This window comes from Dendrobates tinctorius, unplaced genomic scaffold (assembly GCF_039654945.1).
Source record: "Dendrobates tinctorius isolate UK_male_01 unplaced genomic scaffold, ASM3965494v1 ptg000156l, whole genome shotgun sequence".
Lineage (NCBI taxonomy): Eukaryota > Metazoa > Chordata > Amphibia > Anura > Dendrobatidae > Dendrobates > Dendrobates tinctorius.
The window spans coordinates 5,056,554-5,081,933 of NW_027361823.1; the positions used below are offsets into that span (position 1 = coordinate 5,056,554).

A 25,380-nucleotide genomic window follows, 5' to 3' on the forward strand; every position below is an offset into this window, starting at 1 on the left:
GTGCAGGGTTCGAGCCCGGCATGCAAAATTCTTTACGAAACGACGGTAGTATTCGGCCAACCCCAGGAAGGCCCGCACGTCTTTTATCGTCTCGGGGGTAGGCCATCCCTGAATGGCAGCAACCTTTTCCCGGGAAGGCCTTACGCCCTCCGATGAGACGACATGACCCCGATATTCGATCTGGGTGCGAAATAGATGGCATTTTTGGGGTTTTACCTTCAACTCGTACTTTTGCAGCCATCCGAGTACCTGCCCCAACTGCTTCAGGTGGTCCTCAAAAGTGGCAGCATAGATGATGATATCATTAAGGTATATCAACGTGGCCTCAAAATTGAGATCTCCCAGACACCGCTCCATCAACCGCTGAATGGTCCCCGGGGCGTTGGCCAGTCCGAACGGCATTCGATTAAACTCAAATAGCCCCATAGGAAGTATGAACGCCGTCTTTGCCCTGTCTTCTTCTGACATGGGTACCTGCCAGTACCCACTGGCCAGGTCCAAAGTAGAAAAGTACGTCGCCATCCCCAAGGCGGACAAGGATTCTTCTATTCGGGGTAGTGGGTACGAGTCTTTGATAGTACAAGCATTCAGCTTTCGATAGTCCACGCAGAATCGTAAGGTGCCATCCTTTTTGCGGACCAACACAATAGGAGCCGCCCAGGGGCTTTGGCTTTCTTGTATCACTCCCTTTCGTAGCATTTGGGCTAGCAAAGTTTTCACCTCTTAGTAGAGTTGTGGAGGAATCTGTCGATATCGTTCACGGATGGGGGCTGCTCCTGCCGTGGGAATTCCATGGGTGATGGCGGTGGTACATCCAAAATCTTCCTCATGACTAGCAAATACAGTTGTGGCCAAAAGTATTGACACCCCTGCAATTCTGTCAGATAATACTCAGTTTCTTCCTGAAAATGATTGCAAACACAAATTATTTGGTATTATTATCTTCATTTAATTTGTCTTAAATGAAAAAACACAAAAGAGAATGACGCAAAAAGCAAAACATTGATCACTTCACACAAAACTCCAAAAATGGGCCAGACAAAAGTAACAAAAGTATTGGCACCCTCAGCCTAATACTTGGTTGCACAACCTTTAGCCAAAATAACTGTGACCAATCGCTTCCGGTAACCATCAATGAGTTTCTTACAATGCTCTGCTGGAATTTTAGACCATTCTTCTTTGGCAAACTGCTCCAGGTCCCTGATATTTGAAGGGTGCCTTCTCCAAACTGCCATTTTTAGATCTCTCCACAGGTGTTCTATGGGATTCAGGTCTGGACTCATTGCTGGCCACCTTAGAAGTGCTTTCTCTCAAACCATTTTCTAGTGCTTTTTGAAGTGTGTTTTGGGTCATTGTCCTGCTGGAAGACCCATGACCTCTGAGGGAGACCCAGCTTTCTCACACTGGGCCCTACATTATGCTGCAAAATTTGTTGGTAGTCTTCTGACTTCATAATGCCATGCACACGGTCAAGCAGTCCAGTGCCAGAGGCAGCAAAGCAACCCCAAAACATCAGGGAACTCCGCCATGTTTGACTGTAGGAACCGTGTTCTTTTCTTTGAATGCCTCTTTTTTTCTCCTGTAAACTCTATGTTGATACCTTTGCCCAAAAAGCTCTACTTTTGTCTCATCTGACCAGAGAACATTCTTCCAAAACGTTTTAGGCTTTTTCAGGTAAGTTTTGGCAAACTCCAGCCTGGCTTCTTTATGTCTCGGAGTAAGAAGTGGGGTCTTCCTGGGTCTCCTACCATACAGTTCCTTTTCATTCAGACGCCGACGGATAGTATGGGTTGACACTGTTGTACCCTCGGACTGCAGGGCAGCTTGAACTCGTTTGGATGTTAGTCGAGGTTCTTTATCCAACATCCGCACAATTTTTGTTTGAAATCTCTTGTCAATTTTTCTTTTCCTTCCACATCTAGGGAGGTTAGCCACAGTGCCATGGGCTTTAAATTTCTTGATGACACTGTGCACGGTAGACACAAGACATTCAGGTCTTTGGAGATGGACTTGCAGCCTTGAGATTGCTCATGCTACCTCGCAATTTGGTTTCTCAAGTCCTCAGACAGTTCTTTGGTCTTCTTTCTTTTCTCCATGCGCAATGTGGTACACACAAGGACACAGGACAGAGGTTGAGTCAACTTTAATCCATGTCAACTGGCTGCAAGTGTGATTTAGTTATTGCCAACACCTGTTAGGTGCCACAGGTAAGTTACAGGTGCTGTTAATTACACAAATTAGAGAAGCATCACATGATTTTTCGAACAGCGTCAATACTTTTGTCCACCCTCTTTTTAATGTTTGGTGTGGAATTATATCCAATTTGGCTTTAGGACAATTCTTTTTGTGTTTTTTCATTTAAGACAAATTAAATGAAGATAATAATACCAAAGAATTTGTGTTTGCAATCATTTTCAGGAAGAAACAGTATTATCTGACAGAATTGCAGGGGTGTCAATACTTTTGGCCACAATTGTACCGCGTGATACTGTCCGAGCAGTGTTTTTATGTGAGAGAGCTGGGCTGCAGTTAGTCCGGAGAGTTTGGCCCGCGTTTGTTCCAGGATGATTCGACCCTTTTCCTGAGTTGAAATTTTGGTAGCCTGTAGAGTACGGATAGTTACTGCCCAGGGGTCCTCGGATTGCACTCTCAATTGAACTGCAGGGGCCGGTAGTACTTCTTCAAAAGGCCTTACTAGCTTGGCCAATTCTGTCCGGGGCTTCAAGGTTAACGCAGCACACCAGGACAGTCCCCTTCTACACTGTGGTCAGGGAGCGAGCCACCAGTATGCCAGGGGGGTAAGCGCTCCGAGTAGCATGGCTCCACCTACATCTCCACACCTTCCAATGGTATCGGGGCTCGGATGGGCATGGCCACCACTGCCTGTCCAGGGGGGAGTACAAGCAGGGGAGCCGCTGGCGCGATGACTATGCCCAGGGCCTCGCCCTCCTGGCAGTCCTGGAGGACTCATGCTTCCCGCACTAACTGCTGGAATTCCTGTCCTTGGGCCGTGCGGGAACCCCACTGTTTCAAGGTCTCATGCGTGGGATCATTGAGGAGTAGGTTGCCGAACTCCCGCAGTATGTTCATGCCCAGAATGACTGGGTGCTGTTTATCAGTTTCTCCGTGGGTCAGAACCACTCCTCTGTGGCCGAGGAATTTACAGCACAGCGTCACCTGTACCCACACCACCCCGGCAACAGGGACTGGTAGTTGATTGACGGCTACCAGTCTGATCATGGGCCCCCACTGGGGTCTCGCTGCCTCAGGGAAATTCTGCCGGAAATAAGTTGCAGGCATAGTTGTTACTTGTTACCCCGTATAGACTAGGCACCGGACGGCACGGCCCTCGACTTCTGCCCATATCACCGGACACTTTGCGACCAAATCTTCGGGACTTCCACCACCCCTAATTGTGGTTTCTGGCTCTGAGCGGTGTCCCTCCAGTCTAGAGCCCTCTAGTTCAATGGCCGCCAGGGTGGGTATCTCCCACGCTGTGGACACTCTCGGGCGAAGTGGTCCGGCTCCCCGCACTCATAGCACTGGGTCTGCGAGGTCTGTCCACCCCGGGTGGGGCGGAGTCCCCAAGGACCAGGGTTGAAACTAGGCCGTCCAGTCCCAGACTCAGTCCTTCTTTTCACTTCAGCCATCTCGCCCTGGATGTTCTTCAACTCCTGCTTCATTTCTTCTACCCATTGAGGCTCCGCAACTGTGTTCAGGGAAGCCTCCACACCGGACCTTCCCCATGGGGACCGCTATTCCCTGCTCCTGTTCTCGAGCGCATGCTTGACTTCCCACCTCAGAAAAGTCAACGTAAGTCAACGTAAGTTCTGCAAAACAGAGTCCAGTGGTGTCAAAAGCAAGTTCCTGAAGACACCGTATCGCCCACTAGACGAAACACTTAGCAGATGACCGGAAGACCGCGGAGGAGAAGATGGCTCCCTCAACAACTCCGAAGATGCAGGCCTTCCTTGGTCTAGTCTCGTACTGCAGAACTCGGATCTCTGGTGCTCTAGGCTTAATGCAGCCTCTGCACAATTGCATCAACGCATTGCAGCCTTCATCTCGTACAGGAAACTGAAAGACTTCATGGTCTCTGCGCCAGCTCTAGGCCTCCCTGACTACGAGAAGCCATCCCGTCTTTGCCGAACAGAAAAGGAAGGACAAAGATGGAGAAAGTCATGCTACTGGTGTCTTAAAACAGACCCACGGAGGAAAACCAGAGGCCTCCAGAATACCTCTCAGCTGGCCTGGATCCAGTTGCAAGGGGGGCCCCTCCTGCATGAAAACAATATCTGCAGCACACGCCCTCCTGACAAGGCGGCTCTCCACCACCTTTCAGTGCTCTCAGCCATTACCTGTCTCTACTCCCACTCCCAAGGGTGGATGTGGATACGGACCCTCAGATGAAAAATCTGAAAGATACCGTAGATGGCTCCAGTTTTCCAAATGATGAAGGAAGGTTCCACACAGGCTGTGCAATGACCAGCAATCAAGACATCCTATGGTCCAGAAGTTTGTCAGCCCAAAAAGCAGAACTGATAGAGCTGACGAAAGGCCTGCCAGATTGTGAAGAACAAAACTTCCAGGTACTCGCATAGCATAGCATACGACTTCGGACCCATCTGGGCTGCAAGAGACTTCATCACAGCAAGCGGATCGACCGTGAAGCATCATGGAGCCATCAGAGACCTGCTGGACGCTCTTCAACTACTAAAAGTAGTGGCAGTGTTGAAGGTCAAGGCACACGGAAAATTGAACACAGTAGAGACACGGGACATCAACATGGCAGACGTGGCAGCCAAAGAAGCAGCCAGAGGAAGACAATATGGAAAATGGGAGAGGTCGTAGAGCTGGACGGCTACTACATGACGACTGAAGATGAGAAAACCTGGCAAACAGAAGTCAATGGGAAAACCGGTGAAGACGCCATCTCTGAATTTGACAGAAGTGCTGCCTCCTCCTCCACCAGCCAACAAGCTGAATCACTTCCAGGATGAAGACTCTGACGTGGATATGAATTCTGAGGCAGAAGAATGGTGCCCACCTTTAACAGAAAGGACATATTTGATGGAGATCATTCCAGAAGATTGTCCTCCACCACCCTCTCGTGGGGAAGCTTCTTCTCCAGCACAGTCCTACAGTCAGCAGTCCACGGCAACACTTACCCCGTCCGCCCGAGACGAGCTGCATGAGTCCGAAGGTATCCCAAGGCTACAACAGTTTGACCTTCCCCCTCATCCCCGGAGAATGCCGGCTGGATCTGTACCAATGCAAAGAGTCCCAAGTCCTCCTCTGACACAGTCTAACCCTAGTCTTCATACAGAGGGAGGGGAGATGCCGCGGCACGGACATAGACGAAACCTCAGCCAAAATCCCACAATCAGCTCAGAGAATGTCAATTACCACAACCCAGTCACTAAACCTAACAAAATGACTTCCTGAAAGTTGTACAAGAAGTAGCAGGATCAAACTCGGAAGGAGAAGGAAAGCTGGATGCTGAAGGGCAAAAGCACTGGGCTCCAAAGAAACCGTCTACCTCAAAGTGTGTACCCTACGGTGGTTCAATGGGCACATGGCCCCGCACAGAATTGAAGACACAGATGAATGACCTGATTGGACTCAACTCACACCTTAACAGCCAAATTCCCAGCAGCTGTTTGGCCTCCGAAAAATTCAACATCGGACAAGCGGGAAAGGTTCCCCCACGCCATCCGGCCTGAAGACTTCCCAGTAAGTAACCGGTTGGCGAAGACTATTGCAAAGAAGCTACTCTCGAAAATAGTGTGCAGATATGGGGGTTCCAGAAGCAATAGCAAGTGATCAGGGACCCACATACACAGCAAACCTGACACGAGATCTGATCAGCAGTAGGTTCAGACTTAGGCCTACACACACTACCCACCATAGACTAGGTGGGACACTTAAGAGCAGCATGCTAAAAAAAATTCTGCCAAGAAGCAGACAAACCCTGGCATTAGACACTCCCCTAGACTCAGAAAAAGCTGTCACCAATATGAAACTTTATTTGGTCTAACCCCCAGGTTAGGGGTATTCTTTACTTAGCAGTTGACTATGCAATGTGATACTTTGTCTGCATGTGTAATTGAATTTATCAAGAATCTTGCTAATGTCCATTCTCGAGTTTTTTCCTTCATTGCCAGGTCCAGATTCGGTGCCTGGAATGCACGCCCTGAAGTCAGGAGACTGAGTGTGGGTGGAAAAAGTCCGTAAGGAGAAGCACTCGATCCCAGATCCGATGGCCCTTCTCCAAGTGCTGACGCCACCAACCTGGAAGGAAAACCCCCACCTGGATCCACGCACCGCATTTAAGGAAAAAGCCCTCATACCAGAAGATACACCTGAGCTGGAATGATGCTGTGGATGACCTACCTGACTGAATAAATTACCTACCTGATAGAGAATACACATGCATAGACTGCTAACTAAGAGACTTTGATTACATTGCACCAAACCCCCATTAGGGACAGACCTCTTGACCGCCCATTTGCGAAAAGTCTGTACAGAGGAGGATGTATGCGCTAGGCGTAAGTCAGTCCACTGGCAGCATAAAAGAGTTGCAGCGCTTTGGGCCAGGAGCAGGATTTTAGGGCAAGCGATATCTAAGGGGGGATTGTTATGGAAATATATATGTATATGTATTTCATCTAGATCTCACTTGCCGGCTATATGCTATATACTCTTATACAGTATACTCATATGCACACAGATACATATGCACAGCTTGAACTTTGTAACCAGTTATTGGAAATGACCTGCTACCCCCCCATGAGCCAGTCTGGGGAGCTGATGTTAACTCATGATAGCATTGTCTTGTGACATTTATCCCAGACATACAGAAGAGGAAGTTAGGCCAGATGGTCCAAGCCGATATTGGAGTCTTGCTGACATTGTAAGACAAGGGACAGTAGATCATATGATGTCTAAGTCACCTCAGGTCGGACACCCATATATGTTCATGCATTTAAACTGACCAATTAAACTAGAAGTTCAGCCTTTATGTTAATAAGTAACCACTCCTTTGTACGAACTGATAAAACCAAGTATATTCAATAAACTTCCAGAGTTCTGCTGGAAAGGATTGCTGCTAACTAGGCTTGGCGTCTTTCCTTCCTTGAGCGCTCAATAAGACTCTGTCTAATTAGGACAGGCCGCAGCACACACAGAGATATATATCTATATCAATCAAAAATCTATGACAGAATAATATGTTGGAGTCCCCACGACTGTATATCTCACGGATGTTAGACAGCTGCAACACATGCAGGGATTGGCTAACAGCCACGAGACATGCAGTCGTGGGGATTAGAACATACTTTTCTAGCGTGCCGAAGACACTCGGTTAGCACCTGAGCATGCTGAGATAACACCATATCTCAGCACGGTCGCTCATCACTTTATTGGTACAAGTTATATATTCATGTGAGCTAAAATGATTATATTTACTTTTGTAATGTACCTGTATGCTCAGTGGCGTAACTACAAAGCTATGGGCCCCGGTGCAAACTTTCAAATGGGGCCTCCCATGCCAAAATACACGAACATCTCCGCTCCGTCCACCTCGTACACACGCGGCTCTGCACCGTCCACCTCGTACACACGCGGATCTGCTCCGTCCATCTCGTACACACGCGGATCCGCTCCATCCAAAATTATACACACACAGCTCTGCTACATCCACACTGTAAACCCCTCCTGACTCCACACATAAACTTACCCTACCCTCATCCAGCACCATGACAACCAGCATAGTGGAGTCCTGCATACACTGAGGGCTGTGCGCACAGGACCTGTGAGGTCACAGGAGGGGAGGAGTCAGGGGGTCACATGATCGGGGGCCTTGGACAGAGGCCCCTGATCATGTGACCCCTGACTCCTCCCCTCCTGTGACCTCTTCACAGGTCCTGTGCGTACATTACAGAACAGCCTAGCAACGTGTTTGCAGGCTGTGGGGGGCTGCGGTGGGTCTCTGCATGAGTGCGAGGATGGGGTGCATGGGGGGGCGTGGTGGCTCAGTGCAGTGCTGGATGGGGTGCGGGTGGGAGGGGGTCAAAAACGTGACTGTCCCGCAAGAATTAGGACCATTGGGAGATATGGTCGGACCTGCCGGGCCCCTGACTCCCCCCGGGCCCGCTCTCAGTGGTGACTGCTGCGACCGTGGTAGTTACGCCCCTGTGTATGCTTTAATGAAACTGACTCATTTCCAACTATCTTTACCTAAACTTTTCTATCATGTGTGGTTTCTCTGTATTAGCTATTCATATTAAGATCTTACTTTAGCAGACATTTGAAGTTATTAATGATTAGTAATTAATTATTCAACAGCTTTTCTTGCTGGGTGTGGACGTCTCACCAAGTAGCCTTATTTAAGCTCATGTAATGATGGTGAGAAGTTGTATTTTCCCGAATAAGAATTGCAGCCACAATCAAAATGTGTTGAAGACTTGTACCGGCTGTAAATCTGCTAAGCAATATTACATGATCTACAATAAAAAAATTTTAATTTTGTATCTGTGCATTAAGTTGGATTCTTAAGGGAGCAGTGCATGCCGGAGTAGGCAAACCAAGACCTGCACTGAACGTAAATAAGGAGCAGTTTTTCATGTCATATAATGATGATATTACAGAAGTGAGAAAAAATACTTTTTTTTCTTTATAACAATACAACCTGAATATAGGCTATGTTGGCTACTAGAGTAAAGTTGCATTTGCACTGGCTGATTATCAAGAATAAGTGTTACTAGAAACGCTTGTGTCACGACAAGTGTGCAGTGTAAACAGGCTGACAACCACCTGCTGAATGAACCAGAAGCTTACTCATCAGGTAAACTGACATTTCAGCTTGCTTATATATCAGCAGACTTGGTACTTAATCCAAATGAATCATAGAAAAAACAGGATTTTTGGTTGCTTACTGTAAAATCTGTTTCTCAGAGACTCCATTGGGGGACACAGGAACCATGGGTGTATGCTGCTGCCACTAGGAGGCTGACACTATGCACATAAAGAAGTTAGCTCCTCCTCAGCAGTGTACACCCCACCGACTGGCACTAAATTAATCTGTTAGTGAGAAGGCAGTAGGAGAAGCAGAATAGAAAAAAAAACAGACAACTCAACTGTAACTACAACACACAGAACAAATAACAGGAGTTGTAAAACATGGGAGGGTGCTGTGTCCCCTAATGAAGGCTCAGAGAAACAGATTTTACTGTAAGCAACCAAAAATTCTGTTTTCTCCATCGCTTCATTGGGGGACACAGGAACCATGGAACGTCCCAAAGCAGTCCCTGGGGAGGGAAAAGCAAACATCCATTAGGTTGCAGAACTCACCACAGCTGCCTGCAAGATCCTTCTGCCTAGTCTGGCGTCCGCCGAAGCGTAGGTGTGGACCTTGTACAATTTTGTGAACATGTGGACAGAAGACCAGATTGCAGCCTTGCACAGCTGCAGCGCAGAAGCCCTGTGGTGCACCACCCAGGAGGCGCCCACTGTCCGGGTAGAGTGAGCCTTAAACCCAGGAGGGGGTACTCTGTGTTTGACCCAGTAAGCCTCCAAAATTGCCGATCTGATTCAGCAAGTAATAGTCACCTTGGAGGCCGGCAGGCCTTTTCGCGCACCATCTGGAATGACTAAAAGGGAGTCTGTCTTCTGGAAAGGAGCAATTCTAGCCAAGTAGACCCTCACCATTCTGACCAGGTCTAGCTTGTTCAAGGAGCCTTTCAAAGGATGAATTGGAGCAGGACAAAAGGAAGGTAGAACGATGCCCTCATTTATGTGGAAAGCGGATACCACCTTGGGAAGGAATGCGGCGGCTGGAGAACCACCTTATCCTGGTGAAGCACCAAGAAAGGAGGTCGACAAGAAAGGGCCGCCAACTCCGAGACGCGTCAGATAGAGGTGATGGCCATGAGAAAGGCCACTTTCCAGGAGAGAAAGGTCAGGGAAACTTCCTTGAGAGGCTCAAAGGGCGAACCCTGTAGGACCGCTAGGATTACATTGAGATCCCAGGGATCCATGGGAGCCTGATACAGAGGTGCTGCATGAGCTACCTCCTGAAGAAATGTCTTAACCCGAGGATGGGAGGATAATGTCTTCTGGAAAAGAATGGAAAGCGCTGATACTTGACAAACTGGAAATGCTTCTGATGTATCGCGAAACGCGGGAATTTCTGATGTCCTGGGAAGATAGGGACATGCAGATAAGCATCCTGAATTGCTATGGAGCACAGGAATTCCTGCGCCTCCATGGAAGTGGATTACTGAATGAAGGGACTCCATCCTGAAATGTCACAGGCGGACCCTTTTGTTCAGTAACTTGAGATCCAGAATGGGCCAACTGCGCCGCCTTTTTTCAGCACTACAAACAGGTTTGAGATGAAACCTGTGAAACGTTCTCTTTCTGGTATGGGTTCAATCTGAGGAGAGAGGCGATGGATGCAAAGAAACCCGGGACCAAAGCTGGGTCTCTCGGAGCTTGAGATTCAAAGAATTGATCCCGAAAAACAAAAATTCTCTCTTGTATCCTGAGGATACAACTTCCCTGACCCAAGCGTCTTCCACCGAAGCGAGCCAGACGTCTCTGAAGCAAAGGAGATGGCCGCCCAACTGGGGGGGGTGCGCTGGGTTTTGCTGACAGTCATGCAGAGGTAGACCTTCCAGGTCTGGGCCTGGTGGATCTACCTTGAGAGGAATGGGAGCACCAGGAAGGAGTGGGCCTAAAGGAAAACTTCTTCCTCTCTTGGCGCGCTTGCAGTCTCTGCTGTCTGGAAAAAGGCTCTGTCGTGGCGACATGACGGAAGGGCCGAAACTGCTGTTTTGGAAGAGGCTGACGGGGTTTGGACTGGGGAAGAAGACAGCTTGTGCCCCCAGTGGCGTCTTTAATAATCTGGTCCAGCCTGGCACCAAAGAGGCACGATTCCTGAAAAGGTAGGCTGGTAAGGAACTTTTTTGATAAGTCCAAGGAGAAAGGAAGACCGCACTCCTGAAGCTGATGAAATATCGCTGGGTTTATTAGTACATGCTATACATGTCGGCCGGGGAGTGATAAAAGGAGGGGAGAAAGCAGCTGACAACGGCCGCTTCGCACTACCAAAGCGCTTCAACGGGTCCAATATCTCTCCTTGGAAATATTCTATGTTGTGGATCTCCAGACCAGCACCCGCAGCTGCCAGCATTGAGTGCTCCGGATACCGCACACCACTAGAAGTCATATGGTAACAGCGGTGCCGTCCGCGTTTTCTTCTTTTTTTATATATTTTTTGATAAGTCCACCTGCCAGGCCTTAAGTCAAACTGTATACTGAATGGCAACAACGTTGCTGGACGCCTGAGCTGTGCAAGACGTGGCATCCAGGGAGGCAGAGACCAAATATTTGCCTGCGAGAGAAATCTGGTTGGCGAGCTCCGCCAGCTGTTCTGGCTGGGCTCCAGCCAGAATGCCTTGGCAGAGATCCTTTGCCCATTTGGCCATGGCCTTTGAAATCCAAGTGGAAGCAAAGGCGGGAGCTATAGACACAGCTGCTTCGAATGCAGACTTTGCAAAGGATTCTATAATTCTGTCATTAGAATCGCTCAAAGATGCTCCACCAGAGATCGGAAGGACCGTGTTGTTAGATAGCCTAGAAACTGGCGGGTCCATGGAGGGGGAAGCTGACCAGTTGGCGGTGAGCTCCGTAGAAAAGGAATATAACACGCCAAGGTGCTTTCCTTTTTGAAAGCGCCTGGTCAGATTTTCTCTCTCCCAGAATGAGGAGCGAAGACTTTGCAAGGTGGTTTAGACCGTCTGAACGAAACCGCCTGATCTGCGGGTTCCGCAGGGGAGTCTTTGATGCCGAAGGTCTGGTTGATCGCCCCAATGAGGCTCTGCACCATATCCCTCATGTCAGTGATTTGGTCCGAATCCAGCTACAAAACATCCTCAGAGGGTGCATCCGATAACGCCTCGCCTGACTCGGGAGAGGACCAGGAAGGAGGCGGCCTCTGGGACGAACTATGGGGCGAGATGGAATGGGAAGAGGATTCAGACCGCTGCTCCTGTCTGGATCTTTTGCAGCTTATGTTGGCAGGCTCGGAGCTTCCTGTGACCTACTGGTTCCTGTGGAAGTCTGCAGGGGCAACTTATCAAGTATGGACACCAGGATCTGACACACCCTGGTGAGATCTGGTCTTGCTCTCACGTGGGTCAACCGGGGGCTCCTGGGCGGTGGGCTCAATGGGGTTGCTGCAGTCTTGACAGAGGGAAGTTTGCTTTTACAAGATGAACATGCAAAGTGACTGACGAAAGCAGAAGAGGAAGTTTGAGGATGAGAATGGTGTGACTTAGAATTAGACATGATGAAAAAACCCACTAAGCGGTGCCAGAAGGTTAGGGGATAGGGGAGCAGAGGAGGGTGTCAGTCTGCAGAGCAGAGCTACTCTTGGATCACATGTCCTGTAGGTGACTTCCAGCTATAGAGGCTGCGCAGATGGTTTGGGTATGCAGGTCCCGCAGACAGAATCAGTGTCCGGATTCACAAGCTGGGAAAATGGAGGCTGTCGAGGAGATGCAGGGCAGATAGTGTGTGCTTTGGAAGTGGGCGGCAAGGAGCCAAAAGCCCGCTGAGGCCAGAAGAGGGGCGGAGCCAACTGCGTGCTCAGGAGGCAAAAGATGTTGCTGCTAGAAGCCTATACAGAGGCTGGGAGGAATGGGCGGAGCCAGGCGCCGCATCAGGAGGTGAAAGATGGCGCCGATGTCATCATGCACTGATGCAGAGTGGTGGGCAAAGCCAGGTAGAAGGAGGAAGCACAAGAGAGAAAAGCCCGTTCAAGGATGTGAAGGGGAGCATGGCCAAATCGCAGGACAAGGCCCGATAGAAGCCGGGGCATGGATTAAACCCGGCGGACACCGGGGAGCCCAGGACAGCACGGAGGCATCGCCAATAGTCAAACTGCCGTGGCGACTGCTCTCAGCTGAGACTCCACAAGGCAGCCTGTTATGAGTGCGCCAAGGAACGGGGGGAACTGCAGGGAACGAGGGGACTTCAAGGCGATCTGTGAAAAGGGGAGCTGTAGCCCTATGCTGTAAAGCTGCAGTGCTTCCCCGGATACCCATACACCACAGCCCAGGGCCCTGCTTTAGAAACTAAGGAACACTATGCTGACAGGGAAGCTAGAGTGGGTCCTGACCTGCAGATACTTACCTACTTCATCCGTAAATACATTCTCTGGAAGAAAACCTGAGGGAAGAGGTACCTCATCTTCCAGGCGATGTAAAGGACATCCATAAAGAAATCCTGTTGATGGACGTCCGTGCCTTCTCCAACCGACAGGCTCTGGTGGGCGAGTGGGTGGGAGACGGGGGGCTAGGAACGGTGTGGATCGCCTGGACAAACATCCGTGATGGGGGCTCTTGATCCTGCCAAGGAGACATATGAGGATATGGGGTGGCAGTACACACCATACTCAGTCTCTTTGTGGGAGTACAGATTTGACTATTCAGAATGTATCCCTCCAGAAATACACTGAGGTAGATAAGGGTCTAATGAAAGACCTGTGTCCACCTCCTACTGACACTACGCTAAACTGATTAATTTAGTGCCAGTCGGTGAGGTGTATACTGCGTAGGAGCTAACTTTTTTATGTGCAAAGTGTCAGCCTCCTAGTGGCAGCAGCATACACCCATGGTTCCTGTGTCCCCCATTGAAGCGATGGAGAAAAAAAAACATTTTGTGCATCATACGATTGTGCACGTGTAATACAATGTATATGATATACTAGCAAAACTTGAGAGAACAGAAAAACGATCAAAATCCCAATAAAATAAGTAGTGATAGCCCACCTTTTTTCAGGGGACACGTAGGTGTAGGGGAACACGTAGTTGGAATCACTGCTTTGGCCTGCCACGTGGACCCATCCACACTCCGGACCATACCTCGCCACTTTATAATGACTGTGACAGTACCCTACTTAAAGTCAGATGCATAGACCAGATTGATGTGAATATTCGGGGGGGAAAAATAAGATTAGCGCAACTAGAATCCAGATGGATTTGGTCACTAGACACACTTCACCTGAGAGCATTAAATGAGAACATTAATTTTCCCCCCTTTACTTGCCTGCTGCATTAGAATGCATATGTACATGGTTTGATTGATTTTAACATGTTTTATATTTGTTGTTTAGAGGGGTTTACTCCAATGCCCGGGTGCTGGAATTCAAAAATGAGATCATTCAAGTATTCCATTTGATGACATCGATTTCCATCTATGTATCATCTTGGCAGAACATAATTGGTTGGCATGTTGATGATATATGTTCATCTAATATATGGCAGGACTTGTGCTTGTTGGTCCTCTGCCATTTCTTCCTAATTAATTTCTGATTGGATATATACTGTAGCTGCACTATGTTAATATGATGCACAAAAAGAAAACACAGAATGACAAATGTGCAGAAATACCCTGCAGTAACAAATATGACAGTAATCAGCAAGTGCTGGTAAAAAGATGGCAACAAATACAGGGTATTTAGTTGACACTTTTTTTTGCAAAAAAATGTATACCAAGGTACTCCACCTCGTCAAGGTAACCCTTAATGGAGCAGTCCCTATCTAATGTATTTAAAACCTGAACATATGAACGACTAAATACCCTGTATTTGTTGCCATCTTTTTACCAGCACTTGTTGATTACTGTCGTATTTGTTACTGCAGGGTATTTCTGCACATTTGTCATTCTGTTTTCTTTTTGTGTTTCAGTCAGTGGGTGGTGTGAACACTCTCCGACCGACTTGTTCACATTTGTGCATGTCACATGTGTTTTTAATCCCTTTTTTTCCTTGCTTATGCATGGTTTGAGAGACCCCACCTCTCTCTTGTGTGACATGCACATAAAGAGCTGTCTTATACAATGTGCCCATACTAGGAAGCGCCTGTCTGAATCCTGTTCATATGTTCAGGTTTTAAATACATTAGATAGGGGCTGCTCCATTAAGGGTTACCTTGGCGAGGTGGAGTAGCTTGGTATACATTTTTTTTTGCAAAAAAACCTATCGACCAAATACCCTGTATTTGTTGCCATCTTTTTACCAGCACTTGCTGATTACTGTCATATTTGTTACTGCAGGGTATTTCTGCACATTTGTCATTCTGTGTTTTCTTTTTGTGTTTCAATCAGTGGGTGGTGTGAACACTGTCCGACCGACTTGTTCACATTTGTGCATGTCACATGTGTCTTTAATATGTTAATATGATGCATAAATATTATTGTTGATTCTCTCATATGATAATTTTAGTACATACTTTGTATGGTGTTGTCATTTTTCGCCTCCTCCCCCAGTCCCAGTACAATGCATACAGGCTGTTATGACAATTACTGTTTATGTTCATTGCATAAGATACGTCCTACACAGGTGGTTTACACTGTATATCTATGATGTATATGGACTATCAATACTACATATACTTACATTATCTGACATGTTCTATGTCCCTTTTCCTTCTTGCTTCCATGTCACATTTTGTTCACTATGTTTTTCTTAAGAGATGTAAGTATTGATATGTGATAGACATGGTGTCATCTTACTGCTTAACTTTATAACCATAGGTGAACAGCAACTGCCCATTTAATTTGTAGTTGTAATATACACCTTCTTGTACTAAGGCCGGGGTCACACTTGCAACTGCAACGTGCGAGTCTCACATCAATACCCGGCACTGCCGATGGCACTCTGGACCGGAGCACTCAGCTGCATAGAAATACATGTAGCCGCACACTCCGGTCCTGACTGCAGGCGGCAGAGTCGGGTATTGATGCGTGAGTTTCTCTCATTGCAGTTGCAAGTGTGACCCCAGCCTAATAGCATGCCTAAGGCTAGTTTCACACTAGCGTTACTGGGCGCAGTGCACGGCTGCCGCTAAGCTCCGCCCGCCCCCCTCCGGTCAGCTCCTCTGATTGCATGACGCTGCATGTTATCAGCGTACCCTATATTTAGCGCTGGGTACGCTGGTCGTGCGCTGGTACACTTTTGCGCTTGCGCACTTTTGGCGCTGCACCGAGCGCACAAAAACACAGTGTTGCATTTTTGTGCGCTCGGCGCAAGCGCCGGCAAAAGTGTACCAGCGCATGACCAGCGTACCCAACGCTAAATATAGGGTATGCTGATCGCATGCAGCGCCATGCGATCAGAGGAGGAGCTGACCGGAGGGGGCATGGCTGGGGGCGGAGCTTAGCGACGGCCGTGCGCTGCATCCAGTAATGCTAGTGTGAAACTAGCCTAACACACATGCACGCCATGGTGCCTGGGCACCCGTTGGCCTCTGCATGTGCTGATTGACGTTGGGTCACATGACCGCAAAGTTCCTGACGTCGACCGGCTTGCGGTACGGTTACCATGATGCCCTATGTATCACTTCCGGTATATGCGGCAATCTCATTGGCTAGACACCTATTTTTAGACGTGTCTGACCAGGTATGCACCGCCCCCTGACGAAGGCTCCGCCAAAACTTGCATTGGGGTGGGTGCGTGTCCACCTGGGGACTCCAGAGTGCTGCTCTTGCGACCTACACAGGTACAATAATTACTATTAAAAATGAGGAAAAAATATACATACTTTGCAAAATTGTTGAAGTGGCTATACTCCATTAAAGGGAATCTGTCACCTATTTTTTCGCATATAAGATGCGGCCACCGCCATCAGGGGCTTAGCTACAGCATTCTGTAATGCTGTAGATAAGCCCCCGATGTAACTTGAAAGAAAAGAAAAATGAGTTATATTATACGCACCGGGTGGGAGGTCCGGGTCCGATGGGTGTCACGGTCTGGGGCCGGTGCCTCTCATCTTCTAGCGATACCGTCCTCTTCTTTGCTTCCCCTCGCGGCTCCGGCGCTGGCGTACTGCTCTGCCCTGTTGAGGGCAGAGAAGAGTACTGCAGTGCGCAGGCGCCGAACCTCTCTGACCTTTCCCGGGGCCTGCGCACTGCAGTACTTTGCTGTGCCCTCAACAGGACAGAGCAGTACGCCTGTGCAGGAGCTGTGACGGAAGAAAAAAAGAGGAAGTCATCGCTAGAAGATGGGAGGCGCCGGACCGCGACACCCATCGGACCCAACCGCCCCCTGGTGAGAGTGTAATATAACTTGTTTTTCTTATCTTTCAGGTTACATCGGGGGCTTATCTACAGCATTACAGAATGCTGTAGATAAACCAGATGGCCGCATCTTATATGCGAAAAAATAGGTGACCGATTCCCTTTAATGGAGGATAGTCACTTCAACATTTTTGGAAAGTATGTATATTTTTTCCTCCTTTTTAATAGAATACAATTTTATAGATATATACACACACATGCTTTAGCAAAACTAAGTTATTTGATCCTGCCAATAAAGCTTCAAATTTACACAAACACTTTATGGGCACATGAAGAATGTGTTCCTCTCTACAGATTAAGAATTGTATCACCCTCCACCGGCTTTGTATCCGGCCTTCATTGCATGATTCTATTCTAAATTGTTGTGTCCTATGTAGTGTTCAGTACATTTCACCCCTTACAAAATCATTACCATTTTGTTTATACAGTGTTTTCTTTTTATAAAACTAAAATATAAAAGTGGACATAATCTACTGTTCTATTTCTTCTTTCTGTTCTTTTTTAAAATATCCAGTTCATTTAATCGGATCTGGCTTCCGCGATTGTGCTGACGAGACATCCATTCTTTCTCCAGCTGTTTTAACATATCTGGTGTAAGGAGTCCATCCTGAACCAGTCTAGAGGTGAGAGATGCTCTCTGTGATTCAGGATTTACCGACACTGGTTTGGTTCCTCGAACTCTTCTGGTTCCGGGTTTCTGAGTGTCTTCCAGAACAGTTTCTGAGTTTTTAGAAATGTCATCGACAATTTGTAGTGCCGCCCTGTTTTCTGAGGCTCTAATGAGTTTGGTGATGCTATGAACGCCTGTCTGAATGATGATGTCCAGCTCTCTCTGAATAGCCCGGACAAGACCAGCATCTGGAAACATGTCCATGAAGCGGTAACTGATAGAGAAACAGAAAGAAAGAGACTTTAGAGTATGCTGTACATCAGCTTGCTTTTCCACCCCCTTTGTCCTCTTTACTAGTCATCACAACATATGAACACCTCCTACAAAGAAACAGAGCAGGTCTCACCCCCTAATAATGCTGTATCTCCCTCGCCTCTTCATTCCTAAAAGATTGAACAGTTTTTATTTCCACTTAGTGGAAGCTCATCTTGGTCCTAAGGATTCTTTACAGCAGCCCAGCCTGATGTTGTGAAATCGTCCAAATTGGTCATTAAACTGGGATAGACATTTTTTGGGTCACCAGAAAGTCTTAGTTACCAAGTTTTCCACCCTGCCCCGTAATTTGGATTATAACACGATATCGGGCTGGGCTGCTGTAAAGAATCCTTATGACCAAGAGGTATTGAAGGGTTGGATGGTCCATTAAACGGGAATAAAAACCGTTCAACTAATCTTGGTCCTAAGGATTCTTAATTACAGCAGCTCAGTCTGATATCAAGTTATCTTCCAAATTCGGTAACTATCCTGGAGGAGATCCTCCCCCAGCCACAGGGCAGCAGCTGATATCCTCAGGTGCTCATGGGAGTTGTGCCTGCACACAACCTGCTTTTACTTTCCTTCGCACCCAAAAAGGGTATCACCCGAAGGTCTTGTGCACTTTTGTTCCTCTAAAGTTTTTCTACTATTCCAATTTAATGGTGCTGTAAATATATATAAATCTCATGTCTTAAGGCCAAGGTCAAACTAATGTGCCTACATCAGCTGGATGCAAAGACAGTTCAATGTGCATGGGGGCCTCCCCCTCACAGATGATGATGGGGGAGATAAGACACCGCCATGAGGGAGTTTCAAAAACCACAGAAGCACTAGGTTGAGATTGTTCCTGTGTATGAGGGGAGTCAGAAGAGGTAGCTAAAGATTAAAGATCGAACAATCTTTAGGTAAATACCTAATGTGTATGGGGACTTTAGGGGCTTGTATCATGGTCCCATCAACACATTTCTTGCCATCAGGAATAAGATAATCAAATTGTATTCTAATCTGCCCGATCCTTTGCTCCTCATCAGATAAAACAGTGAGAGCAGCTTTTGCTTACCTTGTTTCTTCTGAAATAAACATGCATACTTTGGCCATGCAAGTCTTTTTTTAAATTAATGATTAGATTAAAGGGCTGTATTCTTTCAGAAAACTATTTACCAAATGCTCAGTTCATTAAAAAAAAAAAAGAAAACCCAGACTGAGCCTTCTTTACCTTTCACAGGTCCAGCATTGCATCTCTGCCACGGCCCCACTATGTTTGGCTCCAATGGTGACGTCCTGTTGTCAGCGCTGCAGCCAATCATTTAGCTCAATGGTTCATGCTGTGTACATCAGTAGAGCCGCTGAGCTCAGTGACTAGGTAACAGTACTGTCAAATCACACCATCCCTGCAGCCAACCAAGAGAGACTCGAGTAGCAGAGGAGATCCCACACTGGACCTAGCGAGGGCAAGTAAATAAAAATTTGTTTTCTTTTATAATGAACTAAACATATCGTAAATTTTTTTCTGAAAGGGGATAACCTCTTTAAATGGGTCTGCGGTGTAAAACGACAAGTCTGCAGTCACTTTATGTGACTGCAAACTTGTGAATCCTTACAGTGCATTCGCCGCGTGCTGAGAGGATTCTCTGGCGTCAGTGCCGGGAATAGCAGCCATGTGACCGCAAGTATATGAAGTGCTGTGAGGATTCACAAGTCCGCAGTCACACAGAGTGACTGCAGGCTTGTGGTTTATCACCAGACAATCCATTCAATGTCAGCAGACTGAATCGCAGTAAAATAACCATGCACACTTTGTTAAAGCATACATGTATATGTAGGGGGTATTAGATAGAGCTATCTGGCAGACAAAGTGCCTACAGCCACAGCTCACCGTTCAAGCAAAAGAAAGCAGTCTATCTACCCAAATATCTGGTACTGATGGGAATATGAAGGTAGTTTAATCTCACCTTAACCACAGATAAAGATCAAGGATGTCATGCACAGCTTCCAGATGCATCAGATCTTTGATAGTTTTCGGAGGAGAAACGGGCCAGTTGGCGTGCTTACAGACCCACTGGAAGGTAAGTGGCTCATTCCTGCTAAACTGACGAGCAAACTAAAATAGCAAAGACAGAAGTTTATTAGAATGGCAAACAAGATTTAGGCTCTGTGCACATGGCATCTTTTAGACACCAGCACACCCATATAGGTTTCTCAGGCGGAGCTGATTCAGGAAAATGCCAGCAGTTGCTTTCCTGGAGCAGCTTCACCGTTAGCTTCTTCTACTCCATGCTGTGAGCACATAGCCTTAAAGAGGTTGTCCATCCCATTTCTACTGTGCTTGGCGACAGTAGAGACACTGCTGCACTCCAGGAGGGAGACTTGCAAAATCCCAAACCCCAAGTGTCCTGCACATGTCCAGGCAAAACACTTGTGTCAGCCACTGTCCCACCAGCCGGCAGCAGCAATTCTCCAAACCCGACGTCAGATCGATTGGGAAATTGGGAATAGACAGCCCCTTTCACCAAAAGAAAATACAATTTAAGCTATGGGAGCTAATAATTTCAGATAAGAAGGTAACTCACCTTTAATAGTGAAGTGCATACAAATGGCAAATTGCGATTTATGGGAGCCGTACAGAACACATAGCGTACTCTCAAGTTTAATGGTATATGCTGGATCATGTCGGCAACAAATTTAAAATCGTCAATATTGCACACAAAGTAAAGCCCATCTACTTGAGAGAGACTGACAAATATGTCCTAAAATGTGAAGAAAGGTAAATAAAAATGGTAAGTGATAAATTACTGAAAAAGGATAAATGCCCCCTGAAAATATCTGGTTATTGAGGATACAGTGCCTCACTCTAATTCTCAGTACAAACATAGTGAAAGGGGTACAATAGTATAACTAATGGTACCAGGAAAACTGAGTATGACCCAGCAGGATACTTACGATGAGGTTAGCGAGAGTAGCATCAGGCAAGTGGTAAGCAAACATTTCTATCTGCTCCGCTGTAGGATGCAGTCCGGCAGCCTGATAAAGAGGAAAACAGTCACAAAATGAAGCAGCTGCTTCACAAGTCCTACACAATGAAATAATGACTTTCAATATCGAAGTGTTAAATTACATTATGGGAAGCTGGCAATACGGACATCTGGCTGAGCCTGACCAAGAAGCCACTTTGGTATCAAGCCTGCGATTTTGGGATTGGGCAGGCATGTGGGAGTTATATACACAAAGCAAACATGTCTGCCTGGTCAGCCAATTGGCAGAAATGTATTACAACAGATTATTTTACTTTAGGGGCATTCTGGTAATAAAAGATTATGACCTATCCACAGGATAGATAACTTCTAAAGAGACACCTCGGGATCACCAGAATAAAGCAGCAATGTGCATGCGCTAGTGCCCCATTCATTCTCTAATAGAAGTGCCGGAGACAGTGGAGGGCAGTGTTCGGCAAGGCAATACCCCTTCACCCCAAGCCTAATTTCACCTTCGTGACCAGGCCAATTTTTACAATTCTGACCAGTGTCACATTATGAGGTTATAAGTCTGGAAAAAATTCAAAAGGATCCCACTAACTGAGAATGGTTTCTCGTAACACCCTGTACTTTTAATGTTAGTGGTAAATTTAGATTGAATTTTTTTTTTACCTTCATGAAAATATTGAAATTTTGGCAAAAATTTCACAATTTTTAAAAATTTTCAATTTTTTTTATGCCCTTAAACCAGATCGTTACAGCACACATTAATAAACATTTCCCACATGTCTACTTTACATCAGCATCATTTTTTAAACAATTTTTTTTGTTAGGAAGTTACAAGGGTTAAAAGTTGACCAGCGATTTCTTATTTTTCCAACAAAATTTACAAAACCAATTTTTTTAGGGAACACATCGCATTGAAGTGACTGAAGAGTCAATATGACAGAAAATACCCAAAAGTGACAACATTCTAAAAACTGCACCCCTCAAGGTGCTCAAAACATCATTCAAGAAGTCCATTAACCCTTGAGGAGCTTCACAGAAACTAAAGCAATGAGGAAGTAAAAAAGATTAATTTTACTTTTTCTCACAAACATGTTGCTTTAGCCCTAAATTTAGAGTGACAGGAATAAAAGGACAATACAATTTGTTGTCTAATGTCTCCTGAGTATGCAAATACCTCATATGTGGTGGAAAACTACTGTTTGGGGGCACAGCAGGGCTCAGAAGGGAAGGAGCCATTTGACTTTTGGGAGTACAAAACTGGCTGGAATAGATAGACGCCATGTTGCGTTTAAAGAGCGCCTGAAGTGCCTAAACAGTGGAAACCCCCCACAATTATCCCCATTTTGAAAACTTTACCCATCATGCTCCCAGCAGGCCACGGTCATTGGCAGACCAGAAGGCCTGTGAAGATGACCTCTGCTTGTCGTGTCGACCATCGGGCTCTCGCGATAATGTCGATCTGAATGGAACCTCCCCCTCATAAATGTTGCAATCAATATCACTCATGGCATGTAAGGAATTAAACAGCAGGAAGCGGAGTGGTTTTCGATTCCAGCAGCAACAGCTGAGTTTCAGTGATCAACTAAGCCGAGCTCCCGTCGGCGATTGATCTGGTATATCTCCTGTGCCTTGCACGATCGTTATGACGTACCTATACATCATCGGTCGGAAATACCTATCTGACAATTACGTCAAATGTCGTGAGGAGGTTAAAAGCAGCTGTCTGAGCAACACAGCCCATCATTATGCCCTATCAGGGAATACGGCCATCAAAAGAAATGATCATTTGCTTGCGATTTACTATTGTTTGCCACAGGGCTGTGGAGTTGGAGCCCATTTTGGTGGAGTTGGATTCGGTGTCATGGAAATTGAGGAGTCAGAGGTTTGGCCTACCAACTCCGCAGCCCTGGTTTGCCAGATTGAAAAGCCACTAACACAGCTCCAGTGTTCACGTACTTGGCCATATATTACATTGTTGGCTCTTCAGTTGAATAGACACCAAGGAAGAGAAATTTATGGCCGGCCGCCAGTTCCCCCGCAACACCAACTTATTACTGGGGATTATCAGCAGACAGCCTGGCAGTAACTAACGATGAAGAGGTTTCCTTTTGTAAAGGTGCCGTCTTAAGATACGCACTTTTTAAAGCAAATCTCCAGGACAACTAAGGGTACTGTTACATTTAGCGATGCACCAGCGATTCCGACCACGATATGACGCGGTCAGGATCGCTGGTGCATCGCTAAGTGGTTGCAAGTGAGCTGCCACACAGGCAGATCTCACCAGCGACATAGCAGCGGTCGTTACTTACCTGTCAGACGAGGCGATCCTGACGTCCTCCCGATCGCGTCCACGCGTCGGTCCAGGACGTTCTCGCGCGATCAGCGATAACCAGCGGGGGAGCTGGTTGGAGGTAAGTATCACACATAGCGATATCGCTAGCAATATCGCTGCTGCGTCACAAAATCGGTGACACTTTAGCAATATCGCTTGCGATCTCGCTGTGTGTAACGGGGGCTTAACACATTCTGTAATTGCTGAGATAACCTGGTGTTTGCTAATAAAGCCTCACTTTTCTATTACAGCCTCTATTGTACTTCACCTGTATATCTTGGACTGGTCTGTCCAGAATTTCCTTCAGCAGGGGCAGATCTTCCTGGACCATGGTGGTAACCTCACCTTCCTTGAACCTTCCTAGCGATCCCACTAACTGAGAATGTTTTCTCGTAACACCCTGTACTTTTAATGTTAGTGGTAAATTTAGATTGAATTTTTTTTTTACCTTCATGAAAATATTGAAATTTTGGCAAAAATTTCACAATTTTTAAAAATTTTCAATTTTTTTTATGCCCTTAAACCAGATCGTTACAGCACACATTAATAAACATTTCCCACATGTCTACTTTACATCAGCATCATTTTTTAAACAATTTTTTTTGTTAGGAAGTTACAAGGGTTAAAAGTTGACCAGCGATTTCTTATTTTTCCAACAAAATTTACAAAACCAATTTTTTTAGGGAACACATCGCATTGAAGTGACTGAAGAGTCAATATGACAGAAAATACCCAAAAGTGACAACATTCTAAAAACTGCACCCCTCAAGGTGCTCAAAACATCATTCAAGAAGTCCATTAACCCTTGAGGAGCTTCACAGAAACTAAAGCAATGAGGAAGTAAAAAAGATTAATTTTACTTTTTCTCACAAACATGTTGCTTTAGCCCTAAATTTAGAGTGACAGGAGTAAAAGGACAATACAATTTGTTGTCTAATGTCTCCTGAGTATGCAAATACCTCATATGTGGTGGAAAACTACTGTTTGGGGGCACAGCAGGGCTCAGAAGGGAAGGAGCCATTTGACTTTTGGGAGTACAAAACTGGCTGGAATAGATAGACGCCATGTTGCGTTTAAAGAGCGCCTGAAGTGCCTAAACAGTGGAAACCCCCCACAATTATCCCCATTTTGAAAACTTTACCCATCATGCTCCCAGCAGGCCACGGTCATTGGCAGACCAGAAGGCCTGTGAAGATGACCTCTGCTTGTCGTGTCGACCATCGGGCTCTTGCGATAATGTCGATCTGAATGGAACCTCCCCCTCATAAATGTTGCAATCAATATCACTCATGGCATGTAAGGAATTAAACAGCAGGAAGCGGAGTGGTTTTCGATTCCAGCAGCAACAGCTGAGTTTCAGTGATCAACTAAGCCGAGCTCCCGTCGGCGATTGATCTGGTATATCTCCTGTGCCTTGCACGATCGTTATGACGTACCTATACATCATCGGTCGGAAATACCTATCTGACAATTACGTCAAATGTCGTGAGGAGGTTAAAAGCAGCTGTCTGAGCAACACAGCCCATCATTATGCCCTATCAGGGAATACGGCCATCAAAAGAAATGATCATTTGCTTGCGATTTACTATTGTTTGCCACAGGGCTGTGGAGTTGGAGCCCATTTTGGTGGAGTTGGATTCGGTGTCATGGAAATTGAGGAGTCAGAGGTTTGGCCTACCAACTCCGCAGCCCTGGTTTGCCAGATTGAAAAGCCACTAACACAGCTCCAGTGTTCACGTACTTGGCCATATATTACATTGTTGGCTCTTCAGTTGAATAGACACCAAGGAAGAGAAATTTATGGCCGGCCGCCAGTTCCCCCGCAACACCAACTTATTACTGGGGATTATCAGCAGACAGCCTGGCAGTAACTAACGATGAAGAGGTTTCCTTTTGTAAAGGTGCCGTCTTAAGATACGCACTTTTTAAAGCAAATCTCCAGGACAACTAAGGGTACTGTTACATTTAGCGATGCACCAGCGATTCCGACCACGATATGA

The 25,380-nt window shown here is 46.5% G+C and overlaps 1 protein-coding gene across 1 annotated transcript in view; it reads right to left on the reverse strand.

The window, feature by feature from the left end:
- Positions 1-17,547: 17,547 nt before the first annotated feature.
- The window catches only part of SUPV3L1 (Suv3 like RNA helicase), a 32,321-nt gene continuing 24,488 nt past the window's right edge, over positions 17,548-25,380 (reverse strand). Inside the window, exons 12-15 of the mRNA XM_073548169.1 lie at positions 21,008-21,088; positions 20,638-20,814; positions 20,020-20,168; positions 17,548-18,026 (exon numbers count right to left, since the gene is read on the reverse strand). Coding sequence (XP_073404270.1) covers positions 17,621-18,026; positions 20,020-20,168; positions 20,638-20,814; positions 21,008-21,088 — 813 coding nt within the window. The 3' untranslated portion in view covers positions 17,548-17,620. The remainder of the gene's footprint in view (positions 18,027-20,019; positions 20,169-20,637; positions 20,815-21,007; positions 21,089-25,380) is intronic.